Source organism: Tauraco erythrolophus, chromosome W, assembly GCF_009769465.1.
Source record: "Tauraco erythrolophus isolate bTauEry1 chromosome W, bTauEry1.pri, whole genome shotgun sequence".
Classification (NCBI taxonomy): domain Eukaryota; kingdom Metazoa; phylum Chordata; class Aves; order Musophagiformes; family Musophagidae; genus Tauraco; species Tauraco erythrolophus.
Window position 1 is genome coordinate 4,729,017 of NC_141497.1, and position 27,413 is coordinate 4,756,429.

Sequence of the window (27,413 nt, forward strand, 5' to 3'; positions counted from 1 at the left end):
AATGCACAAAGCGTTATATCAATCGGGAAACTTAGGCAAGTAAAAGAATTTACTTGATTTAATAGAAAAGGAGGGACTGATAGGGGGATAGGTATAGGAGTAGGCATAAGACTACATAAGACTATATTAGCTATTATTTCTATGGATAGGTATAAGAATAGGCATAAGACGGCATAAGATTCTGGGAAATACATAGCTCTGTGAAATAGCTCTGTGAATTGTTAGAAGTTATCAAACACTAATCCCTGCTTTGAAACACTAACTACCCGAAAAGAAGGCCGGTAAGAGAGACACAATAAATGATGGCAAGGTTGTAACTCGTGACCCATAGGGAGAAAAACAGACAAAGAGGAGAGATAAGGACTAACAAGAACTAACATTTGTCTTCAAACAATAACAAGTAGTGATGTGCGGAAACAGACTCCACAACTTGGAAAGTTGTAAAGTAGGTATGTTTATTGCAGTGCTGGGTGCACAGGGGATCGCTCCACCACAAATGTGCACACCCACCGTAGCAGTTTTTCTTGTATTTATACAGACATACTCATCACCCCCTCCCCCAAAAGGGCAGTCTCTCCCTGGAGATGATTTCCATAGCCCCTGCCTCAGGCTCCTCCTTGACACGCCTCCTGGTGGTCGTGGGCAGGGGTCTTTGGGATGAAAGCCGTAGGTCTTCCTCGCTGTGTGTTTTCACTTCTTCTCTAAAACTCTTGTTTTGACTGGGCCTGTAGAGCCAAACCGTTTCCCTGGCCTTGAGTGGACACCTGGTTGTCTCCTACTTGTTATTGCTTGAAGACAAATGTTAGTTCTCGTTAGTCCTTATCTCTCCTCTTTGTCTGTTTTTTCTCCCTATGGGTCACGAGTTACAACCTTGCCATCATTTATTTTGTCTCTCTTACCGGCCTTCTTTTCGGGTAGTTAGTGTTTCAAAGCAGGGATTAGTATTTGATAACTTCTAGCAATTCACAGAGCTATTTCACAGAGCTATGTATTTCCCAGAGTCTTATGCCTATTCTTATACCTATCCATAGAAATAATAGCTAATATAGTCTTATGTAGTCTTATGCCTACTCCTATACCTATCCCCGTATCAGGAGACGACAACCAGGTGTCCACTCAAGGCCAGGCCAGGCTGGGAAACGGTTTGGCTCTGCAAGCCCAGCCAAAATAGGAATTTTAGGGAAGAAGTGAAAACACACAGTGAGGAAGACCTACGGCCTTCATCCCAAAGACCCCTGCCCACCACCACCAGGAGGTGTGTCAAGGAGGAGCCTGAGGCGGATCCTGAGGCGGGGGCTATGGAAATGATCTCCTGGGAGAGACTGCCCTTTTCGGGAGGGGGTTATGAGTATGTCTGTATAAATACAAGAAAAACTGCTACGGCGGGTGTGCACGTTTGTGGTGGAGCGATCCCCTGTGCATCCAGCGCTGCAATAAACATACCTACTTTACAACTTTCCGAGTTGTGGAGTCTGTTTCCGCACTTCACAAGAACTTATCCAACATGAGTCCTTCCCGCAAGATGCAATCCTTACCCATCAGATTGCTCCAGTACAGGCTTTTCCCACAGAGTCATGGCTTCTGAGGGTGTAGCCACCTGCTCTGGCATGGAGCCCCTTCCCATGGACTGCAGATTCATCTCTACTTCACCATCAGTCTCCAGCAGCACTGATAAGGGGATAGGTATAGGAGTAGGCATAAGACTACATAAGACTCTGAAATACATAGCTCTGTGAAATAGCTCTGTGGAATGTTAGAAGTTATCAAATACTAATCCCTGCTTTGAAATACTAACTACCCGAAAAGAAGGCTGGTAAAAGAGACAAAATAAATGCTAGTAAGGTTGTAACTCGTGACCCATAGGGAGAAAGAAAAGACCAAGAGGAGAGATAAGGACTAACAAGAACTAACATTTGTCTTCAAACAATAACAAGTAGGAGACAACCAGATGTCCACTCAAGGACAGGCCAGGCTGGGAACCGATTTGGCTCTGCAAGCTCAGTCAAAACAGGAATTCTAGGAAAGAAGTGAAAAAACACACAGTGAGGAAGACCTACGGCCTTCATCCCAAAGACCCCTGCCCACAACCACCAGGAGGCATGTTGAGGAGGAGCCTGAGGTGGATCCCGATGCGGGGACTATGGAAATGATCTCCTGGGAGAGACTGCCCTTTTGGGGAGGGGGTGATGAGTATGTCTGTATAAATACAAGAAAACTGCTACGGTGGGTGTGCATGTTTGTGGTGGAGCGATCCCCCGTGCACCCAGCGCTGCAATAAACATACCTACTTTACAACTTTCCAAGTTGTGGAGTCTGTTTCCGCACATCAGCACAAGGAGTCCTTCCCACAGAGACAATCCTCTACAAACTCCCTTAGGCACAGGCATCTCTGCTCCAGCATGGAGTTCTCCACAGGCTGCAGGGGAATCTCAACTCCAGCACACCTCCTCCTGCTCCATCTTCACTGACCTTGATGTCTGCATAGTTATTTCTCTCAGACCTCAGTTCTCTCTCCTCTGTAGCTGCGCCAGCCGGACAAACCTTGGTGGTCCTGGCAGGAGCAAACTCCACCCAGCGGGCACCCTGGGAGCAGGGCACTTTGGGGCTCTCCAAGTCACACCACTGTGGCCATCTCGAGTTGAGTGGTGGGGGTGGCCCAGCACAGGCAGCCACCCACCTGGGAGGCTAGGGGGGGTGCCAGCCCCCCACGTCCCCCCTCTCTTCATTGCAGGTCCCACATGGCACAGGTTTCTTTGTCTCCTTAAATATGACATTCACAAAGCTGCCAATTCACTCAGCCCTGGCCAGAGATCAGTCCAACCAGTTTTGAAACCAGGGAAGCTTCTTGCATCTCCTTACAGGGGCTATCTCCACAGCCCCTCCCCTGCTACCAAAACTCCACCACATAAACTCAGCACATTCAGCCATCTAATGCTAAACGCTTGCTGGCATATGCCTTGCCAGCAACATCAAGCAGTGGGGAAGAAGGAATGCTAGATGAGGTTAGACAACTTTCCACATCCTACAGAACATACAACTTACCTTTCCAATTTCAGAAGCCCAGGAAATGGAAATCTGGTTTGGCACTGCTGATGACAACCTAACTAGAGATGTTATATTCAAGGGGCGCCCAGGTCGCTTCTGTTCAATTCCATTTTTTGGCTGTGGAGCATATCCCTATAGGAAGAAAGGGCAATGAAAGTGTTACCAAGTTTCCCTGCTGTACTCTGAAACAGACTTTGAAAACAGATCTGTTTGAAACAGATCTATGGGAAGCAGGTAAACCTAGAGGCTCTCTAGGCTGGAGACTAAGTTCTACATTTACTCTGAGAAATATCAGTCTTTGACAGTCTAATACCATAAGTCAGCCACAATTTTCAAGTCTTTTTAGGTTTTAAAGTGGTTTTACAGAAGTGCTGAAAAGGTGGATGAGAACACAGTTTTGGTCCAGGTAAGTTTAATGGAAGAGTAAAAAGCAATATTGATGCATAAAAAGCCTCTTCCACTCATTAGCCAAGTATACCACAGGATCATCACTGCCTTTAATCTAGGGAGGACTCGACAGTTGCCACATCATTTCCTAGATTTCCAAAGCAGCTCTATTACTAGTCCATACGTTTCACCTGACAACCAAACCATGGCTGTGCTTTATCACTAACTTTTATTAATTTCAGACAGGACTTTTGCTTACAGTGACACAGAGCTTCTATAGGCAGGTCTGCCAGGCCAGAGCAGCAGACAGCAATCACTGAAGAACACTCTCTAAAATGGTTCTCAGCCCAGATGAGTGACCCAGTAGCTATCAGGAACCTTACCATGTGTGCTTTACCACAGAACATAGAGGCAGCAGATGTATGAGGACTGCTGACAATTTCACATTTAAAAGAATGAATGATTTGTCATTTCTTTAATCAGACATAACAGCTGCAGCCATTTATAGAGTATATCCCCCAATTGCTTTGCTGTAGTAGGCCTTTCTCTACTATGGTGATTTTATAATGAGCTTATGTGGACAAACACACCATCCCTGCAATATTTAGGAGAGTATTTCCACACATATTCTACCAGCCACAATAATCCTGCTGTCTCCAACCTAAAATGAAGCTGCTTTGCTTTCAAGAGAGCAAGGATGCATGTTCTCTTATATTTCCTAACTTTTTTTCTTTTTCAGAGACAGACTCAGCAGCTCATGTACTTCATTTCAGTCAAGTTTTTGATGTTTTCATCCACAGAGCAGTGACCTTGAGATCAGATTCAATCTCATACTCTTAGAACGCTTTAAAACCTTCCCTTCCTAGTCTTCTAGGAGTTAAGTAAAGAGCACTCTGCTTGCCTATCACAACCAGCATGGTCTAGCACTGTTTAGTTAGGCTGCGATTCCAGTGGCTAGCAAGTGCCAAAATTATTTGGGTCTTTAAGTCTTCCATGCTTCTTGCAAGAATCATATTAGTCAAAGCAAGTGGAATCTGCTAGAGCAAAAAAAAAAAAAAAAAAAAAATCTCTAACAGAAAGTATGCTTGCCCTTTGACCTGGCTATGCCCTGATATATTTGATTTTGTCCTTTGAAAGAGACCTGCAGTGGTCTATGGAGGTCCCCTGGGAAGAAAAACAAATTACCTTTCTGGACTTTTGCATTTTGTCTTGGCTACAAAAAAAGTCACCAGGAGAAGCACCTGCTGTAGTACATTATGTATCAAATCGTTCTTACTTGCCAAGACACCAGCATGCAAGGCTCTACATTTACTCCTTTTAAGTCAGAACCAACACTATAAGAGGAGGACACAGATAGTTGCAGAAATACAAGAAAACACCATGTTAACGTGAGTTGGCGCAACCTGAAACAGTACTGGCACACTGGCAGCATTTCTCTGAAGTTTCTGGGAAGGATTACAGCCAAGGAGATGACCAAGAAAAATTTACAGACCTCTGCAGAAGCATGAACTGCTATACAAGGGAAATACAGAACAGTACTCACTTAAAAATTGTACAAGTTGGTAATAGAGGCTGGCATCACTGATTAATTACCTAACACCAACACTACTGAGTTGGACAAGAGTGGTCTTTGAGGTAAATAAGTTATCTTACATTTCCTACAACAGAAAGGAACTATGAGAGGGATACAGACAGCAACCAACCAATAAAAAAAAAAAAACACACATTTGCAGGAGCACTCAGACTGAGACTATATTTGTCATTCAGCTCATACTGAAAGAGAAGAGGAAAGGAAGTTGCCAAGACAATAGTAATTAATTCACTTTCTCACCTAAAGCTTTTGATTAATAGATTAGAGAGTAATTTTATGATGTGCAGGGTTTAGATCTAAAGCAAAGCAAGGATCCAAGATTACAAACAATTTTTGCTACAACTGATGTATGTTGCACACAAAATGGACAGCATAACATGGCATAGCAGGGCATAAACTATGTTAGCAAGACTGAGAAACAGCAGACATTGATGTCCATGGGATAACATGAGACCCAATTCTTTTTAGTGGGTTGCTTAAATAAAGGAAGACAATCTGCAGAAGAAAGGAAAAAATCCTGCAAGTTTATCACAGAGAACATAACTGGCATTTGCAGAAAATACTGACCAGAAATCATATGAAAGAAATCCTCTTACATACTGAAGACAGACAGAACAGTGATGCTATGGTTAAAGAAGTAGGGGGGAAAGAAGCTAGAGAGTCTCAAGCTGAGTAGAGGCAAAAAAGAAAAAAAAAGCAGCAGTCATGGTCATATATGGCAGGAGGGAGGGTACAGGACAACACACATGACACACCAAGAAGGTGACAAACATTCTGAAAAGAGGTTTCACACCTCCTCTCCCCGCACAGCATTTTTCCAAACCCACTGCTGAAAAAAAATCTGTACTACTACTTTTTCCATCTTCTATAGCTTCCAGAACTATTTCAGAATGGGTTGCATAAGAGTTTCTCTCTTTTCTATTGCACAGAGATACCTGTTTCAGAGATTTTTCAAGAATGAGAGTGCTTTTCTCTTTTTGTATATATTCAAGCCTTGAGGTGACCCTGCCTACATACTAACTTTTGCAACATCAGACACTAATAAAGCGTGTGACTGCCAATACCATTCTGTTCCAGTATTAACAAATGCTAGGAACCCAAAAACATGCCTGTTGTTCATCCCTGCAATGAATTCTGCTCTAACCAGACAGATGCAGAGCAGCATACAGACTTGTACACAAGAAGGTACTCAAGCCAATCACAAATATAGATAGCCCAAACAGCAAGGACTACTACCAATCAAGTCAAACTCAGTTTGAAGACCTATGAGGAAGATTCCTCATGCAGACACTGGTTTGTTTTTGACATATTTTGTTGTGTTAACTGCAACAAATGAGTTTTGCTATAGGTAGCTAAAACAATCTATGCAGTGGCTGTAACATGATTAATAGTAGTAATGGCTATCGTGCACAGCAAATGTACAAACCATATGCCTAATATTAGTGACCAGAGAAATTTGAGTGATAACAATAAGCAACTTGATTGTTTTAGCAAGTTAACATTACAGAAAACACACACAGCACAAGTCAAAGCCACAAATACATACAGGCTTACCGGCAATGGAAGTAGCTTCCCATTTACTTTAATACACAAACTATTAGGGTAATTATCTTCTTGAGGGCAGCTTGTCTCTGCTAGGCATAACCTATATCCCCCAAAAGAGAAAGCGTCATTTTCAAATGTCACTACATTTATATGTCTCCACAAACATCTAGACTTATGTTACATTAGCCAATTTAACACTGTGAAAAAAGTACCTCAGTTGAACTTGGACTGTGTAATCTCTCCTGCCCCCTGGCAAGAAGTCTCTGTGACAAAGAAAAAAAGAGAAGTACTCATTTAGACAGCAGATCTCATATTCCAGTCATGTGCAGAAAGAGTTGGCACATCTGCCCCAACATCACTAAACTTTGCTCTTATTTTTCTTTTTGTTGAGCTATGAACAAGTCTTACGAGCGACATCTCTGTTTAGCTACTGCAAGTTAAGCAGGACTTTAGGATCATCATCCTCTGTCAAGAGTTTATAGTAACAATAAAATATGATGCTGCCAGAGAGGAAAAAATCCTATGAATTCTCTTGGCTTATACCATAGGTCTTGTAATGACACAAACTCTGGGACAAAAGATAAAAGCAGCCTTCCATTCCTGCAGCCAGGAAACATGCAGGGAAGAAAAACTTTCCACCTCTCTAAGTCACAATTATTTGGAATTGAGCAATTGTTAACTCTTTAGTGGTGTAGGATTTACCCCAACTGCACATAAATTCTGTGCACAGTAGTTCCTGAACAGAACAGAAACTCAGCATAACTTCAGTGAAGATTATCACTTCGCATCTGCAAGCGTAAGCAATGCATAAAACAAACCAGAACACTCACACTTTCTCCTGAAATTTTGCAGAAGTGTTTACCTACACTATGCCACACTCTTACTTCTTACCTGGAAATACAGATTTCTCTGACCTGCTGAGGTGTTAAAGCAAAGATAAAAAACTTCTCTTGGAATCTCTGAATACTGCTCTGTACTAGAAAAAAAAAGAGACACAAAAGAGGTTTAATCATGATTAAAATCATTGATTAAAACAGGATCTGAAATTTAGTTTTTCCTGGAACAAGGCACAAGTCAATATAATCAAATTGTTGTTGAACTGCATGTAACTCAACAGGAAAACAATGGAAAAAATAATTAATTCAACTATATTCAAATGGCTTAATATCACATTACACTTCAGTACTAAAGAAGCTTGGCAAGCCACATTATAATACTTTCTCCCAAGGGAGAAAGGTTCCAACAAACACACAACAAAATATAACACTGGATACCTGACGAAAAGAGTACCATAGAGAAGATGTTTACAACTATTTGAAGGTACTACAAGAAGAGAATGTGCAACAGAAGATATTAATAGACAGCTGGAAAATTACTCGATTCAGAAACAGCTAAAGGTAACTATGCCTTTGGAGAGGAAGGGAGGGAGTACAACCCTTCCTAATGCCAGAGAAGCCAGCTAGACTTCGTGTCTGGGAATTACCTCTCACTAGCATTTGGCAAAAAAATAAATACATACAACTTTCTTATCAGAATCTTGTCTGTCAGTGATGGGAAGCAGTAATATTTTAGTATTAAGGGTTCATAGTATGTACATATTACTTTTCTACTTTCGTTTCACTTGAAAAGTTAGAAATCTTGACCTGAAATAAAGGTAGATTGGACTTGTCCAACAGCTTGAAGTAACCAGCAAGGAGGACAAATGAAAAAATAACACAACTAAGCCAGGCAAATTTGGAAGAGCTAGACTGTCTTGTATACTGTGACACTCAGAAGATTATCTCCATGCCCAGAAAACACACACAAAAAGGACACAAACATGAAATAGAACCCAGGTGGAGCAAATATACACATCAAGATCTTCAAATAATTCAAAACAGCTACAATGTACACATATGTACATGCACACACCCCACAGACAGCGTTTTATATTTTAAAAATAATACTTGAGCACATGCAAAAAATAATTTTGGAGATATTTTGTTATTGAGTGTGGGTTAAAATTAAACCCCACACCTACACCTGCTCTTATGTTCTCATATTAGTGCAAATACCTACTCATCCCTTTAAGAGAGTCACAGTGAAGTGAGCTATACTCCTAGCTCTCTGACCTATTTGGTTTCTGAATCCTTAATTCTCAAACACAAAAAACTTGTTAGTAGACTCAAGTGATTGGGACAATAAGCTATCCATATCAATCTAAAAACATTAAATAAAGCCTCATTTCCAAATTTGCTTGTGAATCCACGTTAGAGTGATTTTTCAGCCAATGTTCATATCCTTCTAACATCAAAAGGATCCATTATTTGCATATCAAGCCATTCCTCATATCTTATTTCCCCACTCCTCCTCACACAGATCTGAGTTGTAGCTCTGGCTGCTGTCACCTTCAGGTACTGTGCTCTGGAAAGAGTTTGAAGGCAAGCAAGTTCTCAGTTAAATTAATCTTGTCCCCCTCACCCATGTCCTAAGAGAACCCAAATGTTACAGGACTAGATAATCCTCACTCCTATGAAAACCAGGCAACATGCAACAAAGAGCCTTCAGTCTTCAAAGGAAAGAGGAATTTACAGGCACCTCTAACATAGTGACACCCCTAAGGAAGCATTCTCCTTTCAGGAAAAAAGGATCATTTCCAAGGTTGAGGAAAACAGCTGTAATTTCTAGCATATCACTGCCACCTCTACATATCATTGACCAGAAAACAAAAGGTAACTGCATAACAGAAATAGAATCACAGAATGGTTAGGGTTGGAAGGAACCTCAAAGATCATCTAGTTCCAACCCCCCTGCCATGGGCAGGGAAACGCTCCACTACACCAGGTTGCCCAAAGCCTCATCCAACCTGGCCTTGAACACTTCCAGGGATGGGGCATCTAAAACTTCTCTGGGCAACCTGTTCCACTGCCTCACCACCCTCTGAGTGAAAAATTTCTTCCTTATATCTAATCTAAATCTCCCCTCTTTCAGTTTAAAGCCATTGCCCCTTGTCCTATGGCTATCACCCAGCTGGCTTGAATTGGTAATTACCTAATTAAGGTTTAGGCCCTGCCTACAAAAGGCAGGCCATTTCCTCCTGGCTGTGGGAGATGCACTGACATCCTTGGAGCTGCAGCTTAGGCTGGTGAGCAACATTGTCCTATCACTACATGCCCTTATATAAAGTCCCTCTCCAGCTTTCCTGTAGGCTCCCTTTAAGTACTGGAAGGCTGCAATAAGATCACCCCAGAGCCTTCTCTTCTCCAGGCTGAACAGCCCCAACTCTCTCAGCCCATCTTCATAGGAGAGGTCCTCCAGCCCTTGGATCATCTTTGTGGCCCTCCTCTGGACTCGCTCCAGCAGCTCCATGTCCTTCTTGTGCTGGGGACTCCAGAGCTGAACGCAGTATTCCAGGTGGGGAATATAATGCAGAGTACACACTGCGTTATATGGGACAGGGTGACAATGTGGCTGGCAACCAAACTGGTTAACTATGAGCCAACAGTTGTTCCATAATACAGAATAATTCAGGAAGCTAGTTAAGATACTCAGCTACTGCACACAGTGAACATAAGCAGGAGTTAGCCAGGACATCATGGCACTGACAGATTATCTCTATAAAGGTAATGGTAGCATGAGCCATAGAGCTATCCAACACCACAGCAGCTATTGTACCAATACACAGGTTCGATATTAAACTCTTCTCTAACAGGGTGTCATGACACACAAACAGAAGTGACAACAGGCATTGTTAGCAATGTTTGCTGCTTTAGGTACTCAAGGATGACCAATCATCAGTACATGCCTCACTGAGGTACAAGTCACAACCTAAGAGACTCTATTATCAGTTAAGAAACTAAAATGTTTAAGAGGACGCAAACAGCTTGCAAAATGCTGAAGCATTTCTAAACAATATTGCTAAATAGCTAGGGAACATTTTCTACCATGTAAGGTAAGACAGGTTGAACATCAAGACAGAAAACATTTCTAAACAATTAAACACATTTAAGAGTGAGGCATTTGAGGAAGCTAAACTGAGACTTCGGGTTATTTGGAAGACAAAGGTCCATTCTACATTTTAATGTAGAGTATGGCAACAACTGGTAGGCTGAGAAACCTTCACTAAATAGAGTATAACACTGAACATTTGTTGCACAAAGTATCTATTTCAGTGTCAGATGCCAGAACCTGCAGAATTGTTGCAGTGAGATAAATGCAAACTAACAAACCAGCAAACTTGTTCTCCTTATGTTGTTGCAACTCATTAATTACTGACCCTGAAATCCTTTTCCTATTGGCCCCGACAGATGTGTTCCCCATTTATACCATGCAGAGACTTCAGGTCGAAATCTTTCAGCCAAAAATAACTTCAGGGGAGGTTCAGACTAGACATTAGAAAATATTTCTTTACCAAGAGAGTGGTCAAACACTGGAACAGGCTTCCTAGAGAGGCAGTTGATGCCCCAAGCCTGTCAGTGTTTAAGAGACATTTGTACAATGCCCTTAACTATTACTCTTTTAACTTTTGGTCACCCCTGAAGCAGTCAGGTAGTTAGATGATCATTGTAGGTACCTTCCAACTGAACTATTCTACTCTATTACTTAATATTCAAAAAGACAAAGATCTTTAATCATATAATATTTACAGAAGAGAACACTATTTTCTCAAGTGTGGCTTGGCGCTTTTGTGGACAGGTGGTGAAGAGAGGGCAAAGGCAGAAAAAAAAGAAGGGAAGGGACTTTCCACTTTTCCCCAGCTGCAAAAATCAATTTAAGTCTGGACTTAATTCATGAAATGTGTTGCTTATGACAGTACTAAGCAATCTGCAGAGCTATTAAATGCTTACCTAGACTTGTAGGTTTTATCAGCACATCAAGCACATCATAAAAAGGTAGGCTTTTCAGTTGAACATCGGGATGAACAGGTGGAATCGGAGGGGATGGCTGCTGCATCTCAAAGTGAGGCTTAGAGTCTTGGAGGAGCACAGAACTGACAGGCAAGGAAGGAGACTGAGGCGTGACTGAAGTGGAAGGGAGCGAGTGAATGCCAGCAACAGGCTCGACAAAAGAGGAACTACTGTCCAAATTGAAAATCGCAGGTTTTATAGCTGATAAGTCCGAAAGTCCTTCAATTGTCCTTGGGTACCGACGCCTATACAATTCTCGGATTTTTATCTGAACTGCTGGGCTGCAGCCACTCTTCAGTAAGTGCAATGCCCTCATCAGGAGGTCATGCTTCCGTCCACTTTTATTACGCCCAGCAAATCCCAACAACACTTGTAGTTCAGAAACACGAAAACTTGACACCATATTCTAGAAAGAAAACAGAGACAAGCACAGGTGAAACAACAGCACCCTATTTAGGCCTTTTTGAGGAGCATGATGAAGCATCTGAACTTCCATCATTCTAGTTTCATACCTGTCATCTTAAGTACTATCCTTACCCAACTGTTGTGGCTTAGCCCAGCCAGCAGCTAAGCTACCACACAGCTGCTCGTTCACTCACTCCTCCCCCTAGATGGAGTGGAGAGGAGAAATATGTAACAAAAGGCCTGAGGGTCGAGATAAGAACAGGGAGAGAGCACCCACCAACCATGGTCCTGGGCAAAACAGGCTTGGGAACAACAAAATTTAATTTGTTATCAGTTACTTCAGAGAGGATAAGGAGAAACAAAGACAGATCTTAAAAACACCTTCCCCCTCATCTCTCCCTTCTTCCCAGCTCTACCTCCTCCCCCCAGCAGTGCAGGAGGATGAGGAATGGGGGTTGCAGGTGTTTGTCACACACACACTGTTTCTGCTGCTCCTTCCTCCTCAGGGGGAGCACTCCTTACACTCATCCCCTGCTCCAACATGGGATCCCTCCTCACACGAGACAGTCCTTCAAGAACTTCTCCAACATGAGTCCTTCCCGCAGGATGCAATCCTTACCCATCAGATTGCTCCAGCACAGGCTTTTCCCACAGAGTCATGGCTTCTTAGGGTGCAGCCACCCACTCTGGCATGGAGTCCCTTCCCACAGACTGCAGATGCATCTCTGCTCCATTGTCAGTCTCCAGCAGCGTGGGATCCTTTCCCACAGAGACAATTCTCTATGAACTATTTTGGGCACAGGCATCTCTGCTCTGGCATGGGGTTCCTCATGGACTGCAGGTGGGTCTCTGCTCCACCGTGTCTCTCATGGGCTGCAGGGGGGCCGCTGCCATCTCACCACAGGCTGCAGGGGAATCTCAGCTCCAGCACACCTCCTCCTGCTCCATCTTCACTGACCTCAGTGCCTGCATAGTTGTTTCTCTCACATCTCAGTCCTCTCTCTGCTGCAGCCACACCAGGCTGACAAATCTCAGCAGCCTCAGCAGGAATAAATTCTGCCCAGTGGGCACCCTGGGAGCAGGTTGCTTCAGAGCTCTCCAAGCTGCACCATTGCAGCCATCACCAGTTGAGTGGTGGTGGCTCAGCGCAGGCAGCCACCTGCCTGGGAGGCTGGGGGCCAGGGTCCATCCCCCTCCTTCTATCTCCCCTCTTTCTTCACTGCAGGCCCTGCATGGCTCAGAGGGTTTCTTTGTGTCATGGTTTGATGGGGGGGGGGGTGGTTCTGGTGGCAGGAGAGGGGTTTTGGTCCCTGCGACCTCCCTGGTTTTGGAACCGGGTTAGGCTTAGTTCTGGCCACCAGATCAGACTGCCATCCCCCTCGGGGTTGAGCCAATAGGGCGCCTCTGCGAATTGCCCTATTTAAGTCAGGACAAGGGAACCGGAAAAGGTGCTTCGCCCAGGATCGACCAGAGAAGGGAGGAGGGCACTGCCCCCGCTCCCTGGCTCCCGGCCAGGCAGCTGCCTGCGTCGGGCCGGCACCGCCCACGGAGGATGGTGGCAGCGGAGCCAGCTGGGGAACTCGGGGGCACCCCACTCCCAGGGTGCCCACTGGGCTGAGTTCACCTGGAGAGGACTGAGATCTGAGAGAAACAGCTGCATCAACAGCAGGTCAGTGATGATGGAGCAGGAGGAGGTGTGCCGGAGCCGAGTTTCCCCTGCGGCTGGTGGTGAGATAGCAGGCGGCCCCCCTGCAACCAGGACGGCCTCAGTGGAGCAGAGACCCACTCGCAGCCCGTGGGGAGAAGATGCCTGAGCCTGAGGATGGTCGTGTTGGGGTGCACGACAAGGCAGAGAGGCATCTGGAGTCTGCGTGACGACCCATGCCGGAGCGAGTGGCTACAGCTCCCTAAGTACCCGAGACTGTGGTAAATCCCACACCGGAGCAATCTGTGGGGAAGGATTGTTTCCAGTGGGCTGGACTCACGCTGGAGAAGTTTGTGGATTTTTCCTCGTGGGTAGGGGATCCATTGGAGCAGGGGAAAAGGGTGTAAGGACTCCTTCTCCTTTAAGAAAGAAGCAGCAGTAACAGCACGGAATGAACTGACCTGCACTCCCCCAGTCCCTGCCCCCTGTGCTGCTGGGGGGAGGAGGTAGAGCCGGGAGGAAAAGGAAAGGGGGCGGGGGGGGGAAGGTGTCGGTTTTAAGATCTGGTTTTGTTTCTTTCTGTCCTCTCGAGTAATTGGTTTTGTTTCCCTTTGTCCTTCTAAGTAATCATTAATAAACTGTTTTGCTTTGAGAAAGCCCTGTCTGTTTTGCCCAGGACCATGGTTGGTGGGTGCTCCCTCTGTTCTTGTCTCAACCCTCAGTCCCTTTGTTTTTTTTTTTCTCTCCTCTCTACTTTACTGGAGAAGGAGAGACTGTGTGAGTTTTAGTTGCTGGATCAGCCTAAAACCACGACACTTTGTCTCCTTCTTAAATATGTCATTCACAGAGGCACTGATTGGCTCAGCCCTGGCCAGAGACAGGTCCCACTGGTTTTGGAGCTGGAGAAACTTCTTGCAGCTCCTTACAGGGGCTATCCCTGCAGCCTGTCCCCTGCTACCAAAACGCTACCACATAAACTCAGAACAGTGACACAAGAGTATAGTTAAAGTGAAGAAACAAAGTGTCCAGGATGAAGGTTGAGTTAGGTTGCGTTAATGATTTCAAAGACTTCTAATTGTTTCCACACTCAAACAACAGCAACAACAAAATCTTAATGTAACCTGCACAGTGCTATCTTAAATTCACAGGCAGAAGCATAAGCTCTAACACAAAATATCTGTCTCACTTCATGAAAAAAAAAAACAAACAATCAAACAGATGAATCAGTATTATCACCTGTCTTCCAACACATTTTAAAAAATAAAATAAACAACTGTTTAAGTTCTGCATAGTTTATTCTGAAACATCCTTTATTTTGTGCAGCGTGTTAAATGCATGCATGAACAGAGACAGGTACATCAGGTTTCACTCTTGAAAGGATGGCACAGCAAGGTGGACACTTTCTAAAAAGCTACATTATATCATACTAACAAACTGTTTAACCAACATAACTAATTATTCTAGAACATCACAGAAAACTTCCTGTCCCTTTTGTATCACATTCTGGCACCATGGGACACAAAGATCTCTTCAAAGGAAATAATACTATTTACTTGGTTATCGGAGTTAGTTGTGGAAGACTGAGGATTGAACTGTAAAGTTCGTAAACAGAAAGATTCTCATTTAAAAAAAACAAAACAAAACAAACAGAAATAAAGTAGTTCACTATGCAAGAAGCAGTGATCTTCTTCCCACACTACTACAAATCATAGAATGGTTAGGGTTGGAAGGGACCTCAAAGATCATCTAGTTCCAACTCCCCTGCCATGGGCAGGGAAATCCTCCACTACACCAGGTTGCCCAAAGCCTCATCCAACCTGGCCTTGAACACTGCCAGGGATGGGGCATCCACAACTTCTCTGGGCAACCTGTTCCAGTATCTCACCACCCTCAATGTAAAGAATTTCTTTCTTACATCTAACCTAAATCTGCCCTCTTTCAGTTTAAATCCATTGCCCCTTGTCCTATCACTACATGCCCTTGTAAAAAGTCCCTCTCCAGCTTTCCTGTAGGCCCCCTTTAGGTACTGGAAAGCTGCTATAAGATCACCCCGGAGCCTTCTCTTCTCCAGGATGAACAGCCCCAACTCTCTCAGCCTATCTTGATAGCAGAGGTGCTCCAGCCCTCTGATCATCTTCGTGGCCCTCCTCTGGACTCGTTCCAGTAGCTCCATGTCCTTCTTGTGTTGGGGACTACAGAGCTGAACACAGTATTCCAGGTGGGGTCTCACGAGAGCAGAGTAGAGGGGCAGAATCACTTTCCTCGACCTGCTGGCCACACTCCTTTTGATACAGCCCAGGATACAGTTGGCTTTCTGGGCTGCCAGCGCACATTGCCAGCTGTCGTGGTTTTTGGACTGAGGGTCGAGACAAGAACCGAGAGGGAGCACCCACCAACCATAGTCCCGGGCAAAACATGACTCAGGCTTTCTTAATAAAACAAAACAATTTATTAACAGTTACTTAACAGGAGACAAGGGAACGAAACCGGTTACTTGAGAGGAGAAAAAAGAAAACAAGGCCAGATCTTAAAACAACACCTCCCCACCCCCTATTTTCTTTCCTTCCTGGCTCTACCTTCCCCCCTGGCGGCATAGGGGGACAGGGAATGGGGGAGTGCAGGTCAGTTCATCCATGTTGTTCACTGCCGCGCCTTTCTTAAAGGAGGAGGAGTCTTTACACCATTTTTCCCTTGCTTCGGTGGATCCCCTACTCACAAAGAAAAAGTCCCCAAACTTTTCCAGTATGAGTCCTGCCCGCAGGATTGCAATCCTCCCCATGGATCGCACCAGTTTGGGCTTTACCAGTCTCGGCCTCTTAGGGAGCTGCTGCCACTCGCGTCGGCCGTCCCATGGATTCCAGATGCCTCCACGACCTCGTCGTGCATTCCATGCCCCATTGTTAACAGTACCTGGTCGCGCATCCCCTGCTCCACGACCTCTCCCGGGCTCAGGCATCTCCTTTCCGACGTGGGTTTCTCCACGGGCCACGAGTGGGCTTCTGCTCCGCCGAGTACACCCTGGCTGCAGGGGGGCCGCCTGCCATCTTCACACCAATTGCAAGGGAAGCCTCAGCTCCAGTACACCTCCTCCTGCTCCATCTTGGCTGACCCAGTCGTTGTGGTTGTTTTCTCTTAGATCTTAATCCTCTCTGGGGGAGCTCGGCCCGGCAGGCACCCCGGGAGCGGGGCGCTTACCGAGTCCCCCATGCGGCTCCCCGGCGCCATCTTGAGCACATGGCGCCGGCCCGGGCCCGGGCAGCCGCCCGGCCGGGAGCCAGGGCAGCGCCCTCCTGCTCTCTCCTCGCTCCTGAGCAAAAGCCCTTTCCCGCCCCTTTGTCCCAACTTAAATAGGGCAATTCGCAGAGGCGCCGATTTGGCTCAACCTCCCCAGGGGGGGGATGGGACTCAGATCTGGTGGCACAGGGAGCAAATCCCCTCCCCTGCCACCAGAACACCCCCCCCATCAAACTATCACACCGGCTCATGTTGAGCTTCTCATCCACCAGCACTCCCAAGTCCTTTTCCTCAGGGCTGCTCTCAATCCATTCTCCACCCAGCCTGTACTTGTGCTTGGGATTGCCCCGACCCACGTGCAGGACCTTGCACTTGGCCTTGTTGAACTTCATGAGGTTCTCACAGGCCCACCTCTCCAGCCTCTCACGGTCCCTCTGGATGGCATCCCTTCCCTCCAGCGTGTCCACAACACCACACAACTTGGTGTCATCTGCAAACTTGCTGAGGGTGCACTTGATCCCACTGTCCATGTCTCCAACAAAGATGTTAAATAGCACTGGCCCCAGTACTGACCCCTGAGGAACACCACTCGTCACAGGCCTCCACGTGGACATTGAACCGTTGACCACAACTCTTTGAGTGCAACCATCCAGTCAATTCCTTATCCACTGAGGGGTCCATCCATCAAGACCATGTCGTTCCAGTTTAGAGACAAGGATGTCGTGTGGGACAGTATCAAATGCTTTGGATAAGTCCAGGTAGATGATGTCAGTTGCTCTTCCCCTATCCATCAATGCTGTAACCTCATCGTAGAAGGCCACCAAATTAGTCAGGCACGATTTGCCCTTAGTGAAGCCATGTTGGCTGTCACCAATCACCTCCTTATTTTCTATGTGCCTTAGCATAGTCGCCGGGACAATCTGCTCCATGATCTTGCCGGGCACAGAGGTGAGACTGACTGGCCTGTAGTTCCCTGGGTCTTCTTTTTTCCCCTTTTTAAAGATGGGGGCTATGTTTCCCCTTTTCCAGTCAGTGGGAACTTCACCAGATTGCCATGACTTCTGAAATGATGGATAGTGGCTTAGCAACTTCATCTGCCAGTTCCCTCAGGACCCGTGGATGCACCTCATCAGGTCCCATGGACTTGTCCACCTTCAGGTTCTTAAGATGGTCTCGAACCTGGTCTTCTCCTACAGTGGGCGGTTCTTCATTCTCACAGTCCCTGCCTTTGCCTTCCGTGACTTGGGCCATGCCGCTAGAGCTCTTGCCAGTGAAGACTGAGGCAAAGAAGTCGTTGAGAACCTCAGCCTTCTCCATATCCTGGGTGACCAGGTCCCCCATTTCCTTCTGGAGAGGGCCTACATTTTCCCTAGATCTCTTTTTATCACTGACATATCTATAGAAGTTTTTCTTGTTACCCTTGATGTCCCTGGCCAGATTTAACTCTATCAGGGCTTTAGCTTTCCTAACCTGATCTCTGGTTACTCGGACAATCTCTCTGTATTCTTCCCAGGCTATTTGTCCTTGCTTCCACCCCCTATAGGCTTTCTTTTTGTGCCCGAGTTGGTCTAGGAGCTCCTTATTCATCCATGCTGGCCTCCTGGTGTTCCTACCTGACTTTCTCTTTGTTGGGATGCACCGCTCCTGAGCTTGGAGGAGGTGATCCTTGAATATTAACCAGCTTTCTTGTGCCACTCTTCCCTCCAGGGAATGAGTAACTTAGGGTATGAGTATGACTTAGCATAGGCACATCATCTCACGTTTTTGTGAGCAAGCTCTCTTTTCAGAGAGGTATAAAATTGTCCAGAAGCCTTCTAAGCAACTTCCTTCCTGTTTCTGTAGGACTCTTCTACCATAACAAGGAGGATAAGTTTTAAAGATGAAAGAACATCTGACTTTAATCTGCACTGCTGTACCATACAGACTCAAGGACTGGCAGATAAAGGCCCTAACAGAAGGTATTTTTAAAAACGGTTCAAAAGCACATTGCTGACTTAGTCATCCAATATACAATATTTAAAGCTTTGGGTGTTGATTTCAGAAGGGATACAACTCAAAACGCAGTGTTTTGCGGTTACCTTCCTCAATCTCTACTATGCCGTTACAGAGTTTACACCCATGTATTCTAACATAGATCTGATCTCAACTGAGGTTTTAACACAACTATGCTATAACCATGCAGTCAGCCACCAAAAAAGGTCTGAATTCCCTCTGCATCCCCAGCTGCTTACTCCCTATTCTCTCAATGTTGAGAGAATCGTTTTTACAGTAAGACAGATCAGGGAACTGAGACAGATAAAAACTCAACCTGTGCCATTACAAGACAGCAGGAGCAAGCAACCATGACCTGCCTTTTCAAGGGCCACATTATCCGTGCATATCAGAACAATAATCTAAAAATACTATGGTAGTACTCTCATCAGGCACACCCTTTCCTCATTGTTGAGGAGGTGAGAGTATCTTATTTCACATACTGAATTTCAACATTTCCAGACAGTCAATTTGGGTATGGTGATGCTTCTATCAAGTAGCTATCAGGGAGCTAACTCAGCAGTCTTCAGACTGTTATTTCCCCAACATCCCATCTATCAATGGTGCAAGACGGATGCAATTGCCAGTGAAAGCAGCATCACACAAGGTGTTGAGTGGCTCACCCTAACTTCTGAAGAAGAGACCAACAACAGATGTCACCTTAATTTCATCCCAGCAACTTCTCTCAACAGCAAAACAATTCAAGGAAAGAGGAGATAGAGACAGACCTCCATCCAGTTTGTAAACTGCTGGAGGTTAGTTTCCACCTGGCCTTCTCCTGCTACTTTTCCTTAGTCTCACTGTCAAACAGGGTGAAGAAAATAAAGTGTTTCAGTATTCATAAAAAATAGCTTGAAGTACTGTAACAGCTGTGTCATGCCACATAAAAGAGAAATTGTGTTAATTGTAAGAGATAATACTGATATTCAAGAATTTACTGAGAACTTCATGTTGCATGCTTCCATAGATAGTTGCATAAGCTTGATAGCAACATCAGCTCCTTTATTTCAGATATAAGCATGATTCTGGATTCCATAACCAGAATGCAAATGAATAAAACAATCCTTTACATTGATATTAAAGAAACAGCATGTATTGCAAAATACTGTCTATTACCCTACCTACTGCCTTCTGTGCATTCCTGCAAGTTAATCAAGGTGAAATGTGCAGTCAATCGTGCCTTGAAACAGCTAACATTTTATGTGGAAATTTCACAAACTAGCATTGTTACAAGATGGATTTCATTTTATTAGAAGACACAGGCTGGCTTCAATACCATAGTCAACAAGATTTTAAATTGACACCTTCATTAAAAATGCTTGAGAGTATAAAAAAAATACATAGTTCTGTCCATCAACACAAAAATCTTACATATGCTTCTGAAAAGCCTTGCAAAAGTGAGTTTTACTGGAAGTAATTAAACAATGGCTTTTGCAACATTTTCCCCCCTAAAGCTGATTCTACGTTGCCTTTAAGTCAACAACCACCATGCGTGTGAAAACACAGCTAGTCTGATCTACATGTTTTAGCTTATTACTCCATTTACAGGTATATCAAAGGGGACACTTGTTATAGTCAACAAGGTTTTACAAAGGCATAACATATGCTCAAGAGGCATTTATAATCATGGTGCAAGACAGACCCTACTTCCAACAAACTCTACCAAGTTATTTTCTTTTGAGGTTCCAGCAATATTGCAGAAGACCGCAGCCTAGCTATTAACATGCTTTTCACATCACTGAATTAAGATTAGATATTCAAGCTGTGTCAAGTAAATGCTATCAATTTTCTCTTAAGTTCTTTACAGTTGCATAGTCCAATAAAACTTTTCTAACACAAGACCAAAGCCATTTTATTTTTAATGTTTAACCATGAACACAAATAATAGTTTGACAGAACTTCAAGGAAGGAAATCAGACTGGATAATTCAAGTACTTTTATATTCCAGAAACTTTTTTTCCCCCAGAAATTCATACTTGAAGGTCATAAGAAGTTTCACAGGGGTTTTTGTTTCTTATTGTTAAACTATAGCAACCATGATTCAAAAGCAGAAATATTGTTCTAAAGCATTAAGCCACAGGTATATCTGTGTGGAAAAATAACAGAAATTGGAGAGGAATGGGAGAATATTGTCCCCCAAAGTTCAGCTTACATCTTAACATGAGCTGCAATATTAGAGCAGCCTTGAGATAAGACACAGTTGCTGCTCCCAGGAACAGAACGCATTTGGAACGGACAAGGCCTGCATCTAGTCAGACGGAATGCGCAATATCTGTGATGTGGGGAGCAGAGTGGTACGGAGGTACCACAGCTCATCCCTGTTATTGTGGATAAAGAATGTCTGGCGAAGATAACCACATATTTACTATCAAGGAAGATGGATCGCAACTACTGCCTCGGCAATGATGGTGAAATCGTGTCCTGAAGCTGAACTTTGCTCATTATAACGTCAATATAATACCAAAATACACCTCCACCTCAAAAGCTACCCACCTCCAGGCTGCGCAAGAGTATGTATGACTAAAGTCACTCAAGCTCCACCTGAAAGTAAAGAAATAGTATAAAATGGCGAAAGAGAAAGGGGATGTTAGGGAGAAGACTCCCATAGAAACGTCTGGGATCAGTCAACGGGCTGGACCTCTCCTCTCCCCCCATAGGGACGCCTATTGGGTAAGAGCTCTGTGTTACGCGCGCTTAGTTACTAACACCTTGCAGCTATTTAGTGTTATCACTGATCAGTTCTGGTTTTATATTATTCCAAATCAAATCTGTTTTCGCTATCACCAGCTATCTTTGAATCTGTATCCTGTCACAAGCATATGTAACAAAATGTATCATATATATATAAAAATATAAGTTTCTGGAAACTCCATAACTGATATAGAGAATATAAGCAATTTGGCCCATTGCGCTGCCCGTGAGGTCCCTGAACAGGTCAGGTGAACACCCTCCAACTTAGTGGGCTGCCCAGGGGTGCAGGCAGGTCGGGTACAAGGGTCTCGTCTTTCTTGGGAAGCCCGTAGACTGGTCAAATTGCTCCCTGATCTCTGTTGACCTGACCTTGTGTCATAATGTGACAATCTGAAATAGCATTCATTTCACAAGGATGATGATGATGTTAAGGAGTCAAGGAAATGCTGACGCACCACTGAAATTAAGGGCAGGCATGTTTCAGAGCAAAGGGATCAAACATCTCTCTCAAACAAGAGGTACATGATTCTCCACACTCCCCCTGCCAAAACTACCTGCAATTTTAACAGTCATTGTACTTACATATATGAATGAAGGGTAATCAAGAATACCTGTTAAATTCTTGACATGTGTCTACAATAAGCACCAACGACTGTAGCTTCTAGGGCAACTGCAACTGCTCAAGTAGCAAACCCTACACTTGAACCTGCAGAAGCAATCCAAGTAGACTCAAAAGGTCTAATCAGTCTCTACCTAAAAGCTCTGCTTCAGCCACACTGGCTTCCAGATGTTTTCTGAAGTGGCTGAAGACTATACAGGGAAGGGAACGCACCAAGGACCAACCCCACAAATCCTCACTCCTGACTTTAAGCCCTTTTCTGGACACTCATAGCAGAGAAGCACATTTGTGACATCTTTTGCAATAAATTTGCATACATGCTGATTTACAGTGGGCTAGAAACATGTAATACTGCTAAGAAAGAGCAAGTTGTGTCTTGGGATGGTTGCAGACATCTATGCCGACTCTAAATACAAGTATAAACATATTCTGAAAACTGATGTAACTATAGATAAAAAACTGCAAGTCCTGGGAAAGAACAAAGACGTCACTAGTTAAATCTGTATAAGTAGTACAGCACAGTAAGAGCAGCTCTGAAGAACATAACAGTTGGTACAAACTGCATGACCATCAGGTCCTCAGTATTATAGGGATTTTTCTTTGGACTAACTTTAGCCTGGCTCCTAAATTAGGCATTAGTATTCAAAGTTGCATGCACTTAATATAACAGTGAAAATCCTAAATCAAATACTTGAGTGTCTTATGTGAACACAAAACAGCTAGACTCATTTCATCGCAGCCTCATTTTTTAAGTACCATAAACTATATTATCTCCTTCCTCTCCTCCATCACTGTAGCTCAGCACAACCATTAATTGTTAATTATTCTAGATACAACAAACTTCTAAGGTACCACAATAAGCCTCGCTGGTCTGAAAAAGTGACTATGCATCTAGAAAGAACAGGGAAATTACATACAGATACAAGATAACAGTATATCATCATAGCTTATTAACAGTATTTTATCAGAGGTTATCTTATTTAATACACTCAATGTTAATTGCAACCTAAAGATCACTACATCACCAACAGAAACTTCTCGATATCTATTCTGTCCATCATTTTAAGTTTACTCCAGATCAAGATGTGGAATTTGATTTCTACATCAAATCCCCAAACTGGTTAGCATATACAATGTTATTAACACAGCTAAAATAAAACAGAGTACAACAGAGTATTTGGCAGTGAGCTTTAAGAGGACACATGAAAATAGCTCTCAGTGTTTTCTTCTTGGCTAACAATTTAGCACTAAGCACTGCTTTACCTGGCAAACAGGTAAATGCTGTCCATTCAGACTGGAAAAATAAAGCAAGAGGAGTGGAAAGACACTAAATCTGGTATGAACAAGAGATCCAATACATACAAGAATGAGACTTCAATTTCTGTATTTTAATATAGTATCTGAACCATATTGCTCTTCCTATTTGAGTTGCATGACTTCAGCACTGGGTGTGCAAGAGCAAAAATTAAAAGTGGGATGGACTTTCAGCATTTACAAACCCTGATTTTCCAGTAAATTTTGCATAATCTCCCCTTCCACATAGGACATATGAGCACACTTCCATCTCTTCTCACTAAAAGGAGGTTTTTTTTCCCCACAATGGCCATGAAACTGACCACTAGTGTCACACAAATTAGTTTTGTTACAGACATATTCATTTGCCTATAAAGGGCTGCTTTTTTTTTTTCATAAAGATGAAACTAACACATTACTTCAAAACCCAATTAAATACAAACTATGAGACTGAAGCTGTTATCTTCTAAACTAGGGATCTGCAATGTTTCAAGGATAGTGTACACTCTATTATTTGTTTCCAAATTAGAGTCAGGATGCCAGCAGAAACTTAAGGGACCCAAGAGATGTTTTTTTCTCTCTCTCTCAGTAATAATATATGACTGATCCTCTTATCTGCAGTATTTTGCCAGGATGCAAACCATAGCTGCAAGCCAAATCTCAGTGAGTTCAGAACTTGTTGGGAGCTGGAATCATTTTCTTACAGATGGCTCTCAGAAGAAGCTGGCCACTCCTGGGCCAATTCTGTTCAAAAACGTGTTCACATGCCACCTCTGGCCTCCACACCAGACTGCTGACTTCTGTTTCACATCCTTCTATGTCTGTGTAATCCCTTTGATATCCATTGGGCTGCTCATGAACGAGGATTGTGGATAAAGGTATGAGCCATGTTTAAAGACGCATCTGTGAACAGCAGGTCTGGAAACTGTATCTCAAAATACAAGAAAGATACAGTTGTGCTCACTACATCTTCTCATCAACTCCCTAATATTCCAGAAACTGTTAATCTATAGAATTCAATAAACACTACTAATTAAGGGCTAATCTGAAGGTCTGGAAGGACAAGCCTTACACTGGACATTTTCACCAATATTTTGACAAGTAGCGACTGTGGTTACAGCTACTTCTAAATCCTTTAACAAAACTGAAGATTTCCAAAAGGAATGATGTTACAGCAGGTTCCTTTGAGTTTCTTTGTTTTCTTTCAATACAGCCTCTCAGTTATATCCCTTTGGTCATAGCTCCTCAGAACTTTTACTCTGAAGATCCAGAGGATGGCAGGGATGGTACTAACAAATATTAAAATAATCCTTTGCCCTGAGAATAGAAAAATGCTGTCCCTGCATGTTTCCCTCAAAAACAGGATTTAAGAGAGAACCCTGACCTCCTGCCTTTAGTCAGTCCTTAATGATTTACTAAAATAAATTAAACTCTCCAAATTGCTGTAGCAGCCTTTTATAAGGCAGGTAGAGATCACATACTACAGAAAATTGCAATCAACAAGAGAGCATGAAAAAACACTGCTTTAAAGATCAAGGTACAAAACATTTTTATGGCAGTATTGTAAGGTCACTCCTATCTATTAGGGGGAAAAGGTGTCTCCCTTCTTTGGCCAAAAGCAGGAAGAATTGGTTATCTGAAAAAAAAAAATAATAAAAAAAACCAAACAAACTTAAACCTGCAAACCAAGTGCCTGGTATTCAAGCAGACACATCCAAATGTATCCTCTTAAAAAAAAAAAAATTGGCAGTAAAGGCCTTGAAGACATGAAGCAGTCTACTATATTCTCTTCCAAAAAAATATCTAGACCTTTCCCAAAATGGACCATGAATTATTATCAGCTGGACGTTGAATAGACATTTAGAGAAACCCCAGGCTAGCAGATTCATTTCACAGGCACTCCAGTTTACAAATAAGATGAATGAAAACATCAAAAGACATTTCTTCAGACTAGTATTCTTTTTAATTACTGATACCTATTATTTTGAGTGAAGAAAGGACAGTCCTGTAGTCGGCCTGAAACCCAGTTCCTCCTCCCCCATACTTCCTGTTACTTTTGGCAAACAACTCAGGTGCATATATAATTTCAAAGGTATTTAGGTACCCAATTTCCAGACAGATTCTATCAATACTCATGCATAAGTGATTACAGCGCTTTGGAAAAACACATATCACAGTTCTGACTCAAGCCTGGAGAAGAACTATACAAAGAGTTCTCTCTGCTACAAAGTTCATGCTGGGGGTTTAGCCACCTACTTAGCTACACCCTTTAAGAGACCTTGTAAAGAAGGATGAAAATGAGTGAGGACACTAAACAAGAAAATGTGTAAACACAAACAAGTTTAAAAAAAAACACAAAACCAACACACATTTAACAAGAAAAAATAAGCCAACCCTTCTTAAACTTAAGATTGAGATAGAGCACTGTTGCCCTCAAATAAACACAACTCTTTCTGTGAGCTTTTTATAACTGAGCACCTCAGCTACACTACATCTACTTCAACCCAAGCCCAGTTAGTGTTGGAAAAAGTCTTAGTGTAGGAAATTCTCTGGTGATTGCAGCATATTTCCCACTGTTGGTCAGACTACAGTTAGTTCAGCCATCAGACCTTTCTCTACACTAAAGCCTAACTCACAGTGGTTCCTATTTAACTGGCTTTTATTCCTTCTGTAGGAAAGTCTAGGTCGGAGAGGGGGTGGGGGGAAGGTGTCCAGTGTGCATGTAGTATTCCCTCGGCAGTACTCCTGCAGGTGTGGATGCTGCAGAAAGACAACATTCTCCTTCTGAACAAAGACTCGCAGATTGTTCAAAAAACATAAGGAAAAACAGAAACGATGTAGTCAGCTCTTTGTGTATACACCTTAAGACATGAAAGGCCATCCCCCACTGAAAAATCTATGGCAGAAAGTCCACAAGTGCAATACAAAAGGCATTCAACTGAAGATAAAACAGTTCTCAAAAGAAATAATACTGATTTCATGCTTCACAGGCACAGTCTTCCCGGTTAGAAAGCGGTTAATAAATTTTCAAAAATTCAATAATTATTAGTATTTTCAAAAATTCAGTAATTATTCAGCATTCTCCCTTCGGTTTCCAGTAAGGGCACCACGGCGCTGTGCTCTCCCGAGGGCGCGGAGCTCCGCCAGGCGCCATGCGAGCCTCCGGCACCGGGCCGGGGCTCGGCTTCTCGCCCGGTCGGGCTGCATGCAACAGCCGAAACGGCTTTCAAAACGTCAGGGGGGTAAGAACCCCACCAACAGCACAACCCACACGGAGGAAATGGAAAGCAAGCTCGCCAAACACCCCACCCCCAGGGAAGTGACAGGAATGGTCTTTCACAGACAGAGCCAGCAGCAGCGCCGCCGGCTCCCGCCGCCCCCCAACCGCGTTTCAGGGTGGGCGCGCTTCCTCCCTGAGGAAAGCGCAGGCAGCCGCGAGGCCCCGGTAGTTTTCGGCGGGCCGTTACAGGCTGCCGCCTTAGCGAGAGGCGCTGACAGTTCACCAACTCCCCCTCCCCCGGCAAGCACCGAGTGGTGCGGCGGGAACTCCCCATAAGGAAAGGCCGGAGAAGGGGGATTGGCGAGGGGCCTCCCCACCACGAGAACGACCAGGCGACATCTTGGCCCGCGTTTCTCCCGCCGTCACCTCCTCTCTCCCTCCTCACCCGCAGCTCTTCGAAATCCGCCATTTTCTACCCGCTGCTACCGCCACTGCTAGGCCCAGCCGCCACCATCGTGCACCCTGTACGCGCCTCCGGCACGTGACGGGGGAGGGCGGCCCCAGGTGGAGGAGATAGGGGTGACTCCGCGCCGCCTCCCGGGGCCGCTCGCCCGCCTGCGGGGCCGTCTCTCCGCCCAGCGGGGCGTCCCTGAGGGAAATAGTGAGGGAAAAAGGGACTTTTTTTTTTTTTTTTTTTTTGTACACGCACCTCCGCCGGTACCGGGCCACAGCGCCCCTTACCGAGCCCGGCCCTTCCGCGACCCCCGCAGGCCCAAACCCGCGGAGCGGTAGGGAAGAGGCAGCTTCTCAAGCCAGCGGGG

General features: G+C 44.2%; 1 protein-coding gene across 6 annotated transcripts in view; it reads right to left on the reverse strand.

Moving 5' to 3' along the window:
• LOC147526181 (E3 SUMO-protein ligase PIAS2-like) overlaps nucleotides 1-27,117 on the reverse strand; it is a 63,623-nt gene extending 36,506 nt beyond the window's left edge. For all 6 annotated transcript variants that reach the window (XR_015222960.1, XR_015222958.1, XR_015222959.1 and 3 more), the window contains exons 1-6: nucleotides 27,038-27,117; nucleotides 11,395-11,860; nucleotides 7,460-7,544; nucleotides 6,781-6,831; nucleotides 6,578-6,668; nucleotides 3,043-3,177 (exon numbers count right to left, since the gene is read on the reverse strand). Coding sequence is in view for 3 of the 6 variants with exons in the window: in XM_086630233.1 (XP_086486359.1) it covers nucleotides 3,043-3,177; nucleotides 6,578-6,668; nucleotides 6,781-6,831; nucleotides 7,460-7,544; nucleotides 11,395-11,860; nucleotides 27,038-27,061 (852 nt within the window). In the remaining 3 variants the exon portion in view is untranslated. The remainder of the gene's footprint in view (nucleotides 1-3,042; nucleotides 3,178-6,577; nucleotides 6,669-6,780; nucleotides 6,832-7,459; nucleotides 7,545-11,394; nucleotides 11,861-27,037) is intronic.
• Nucleotides 27,118-27,413: the final 296 nt, after the last annotated feature.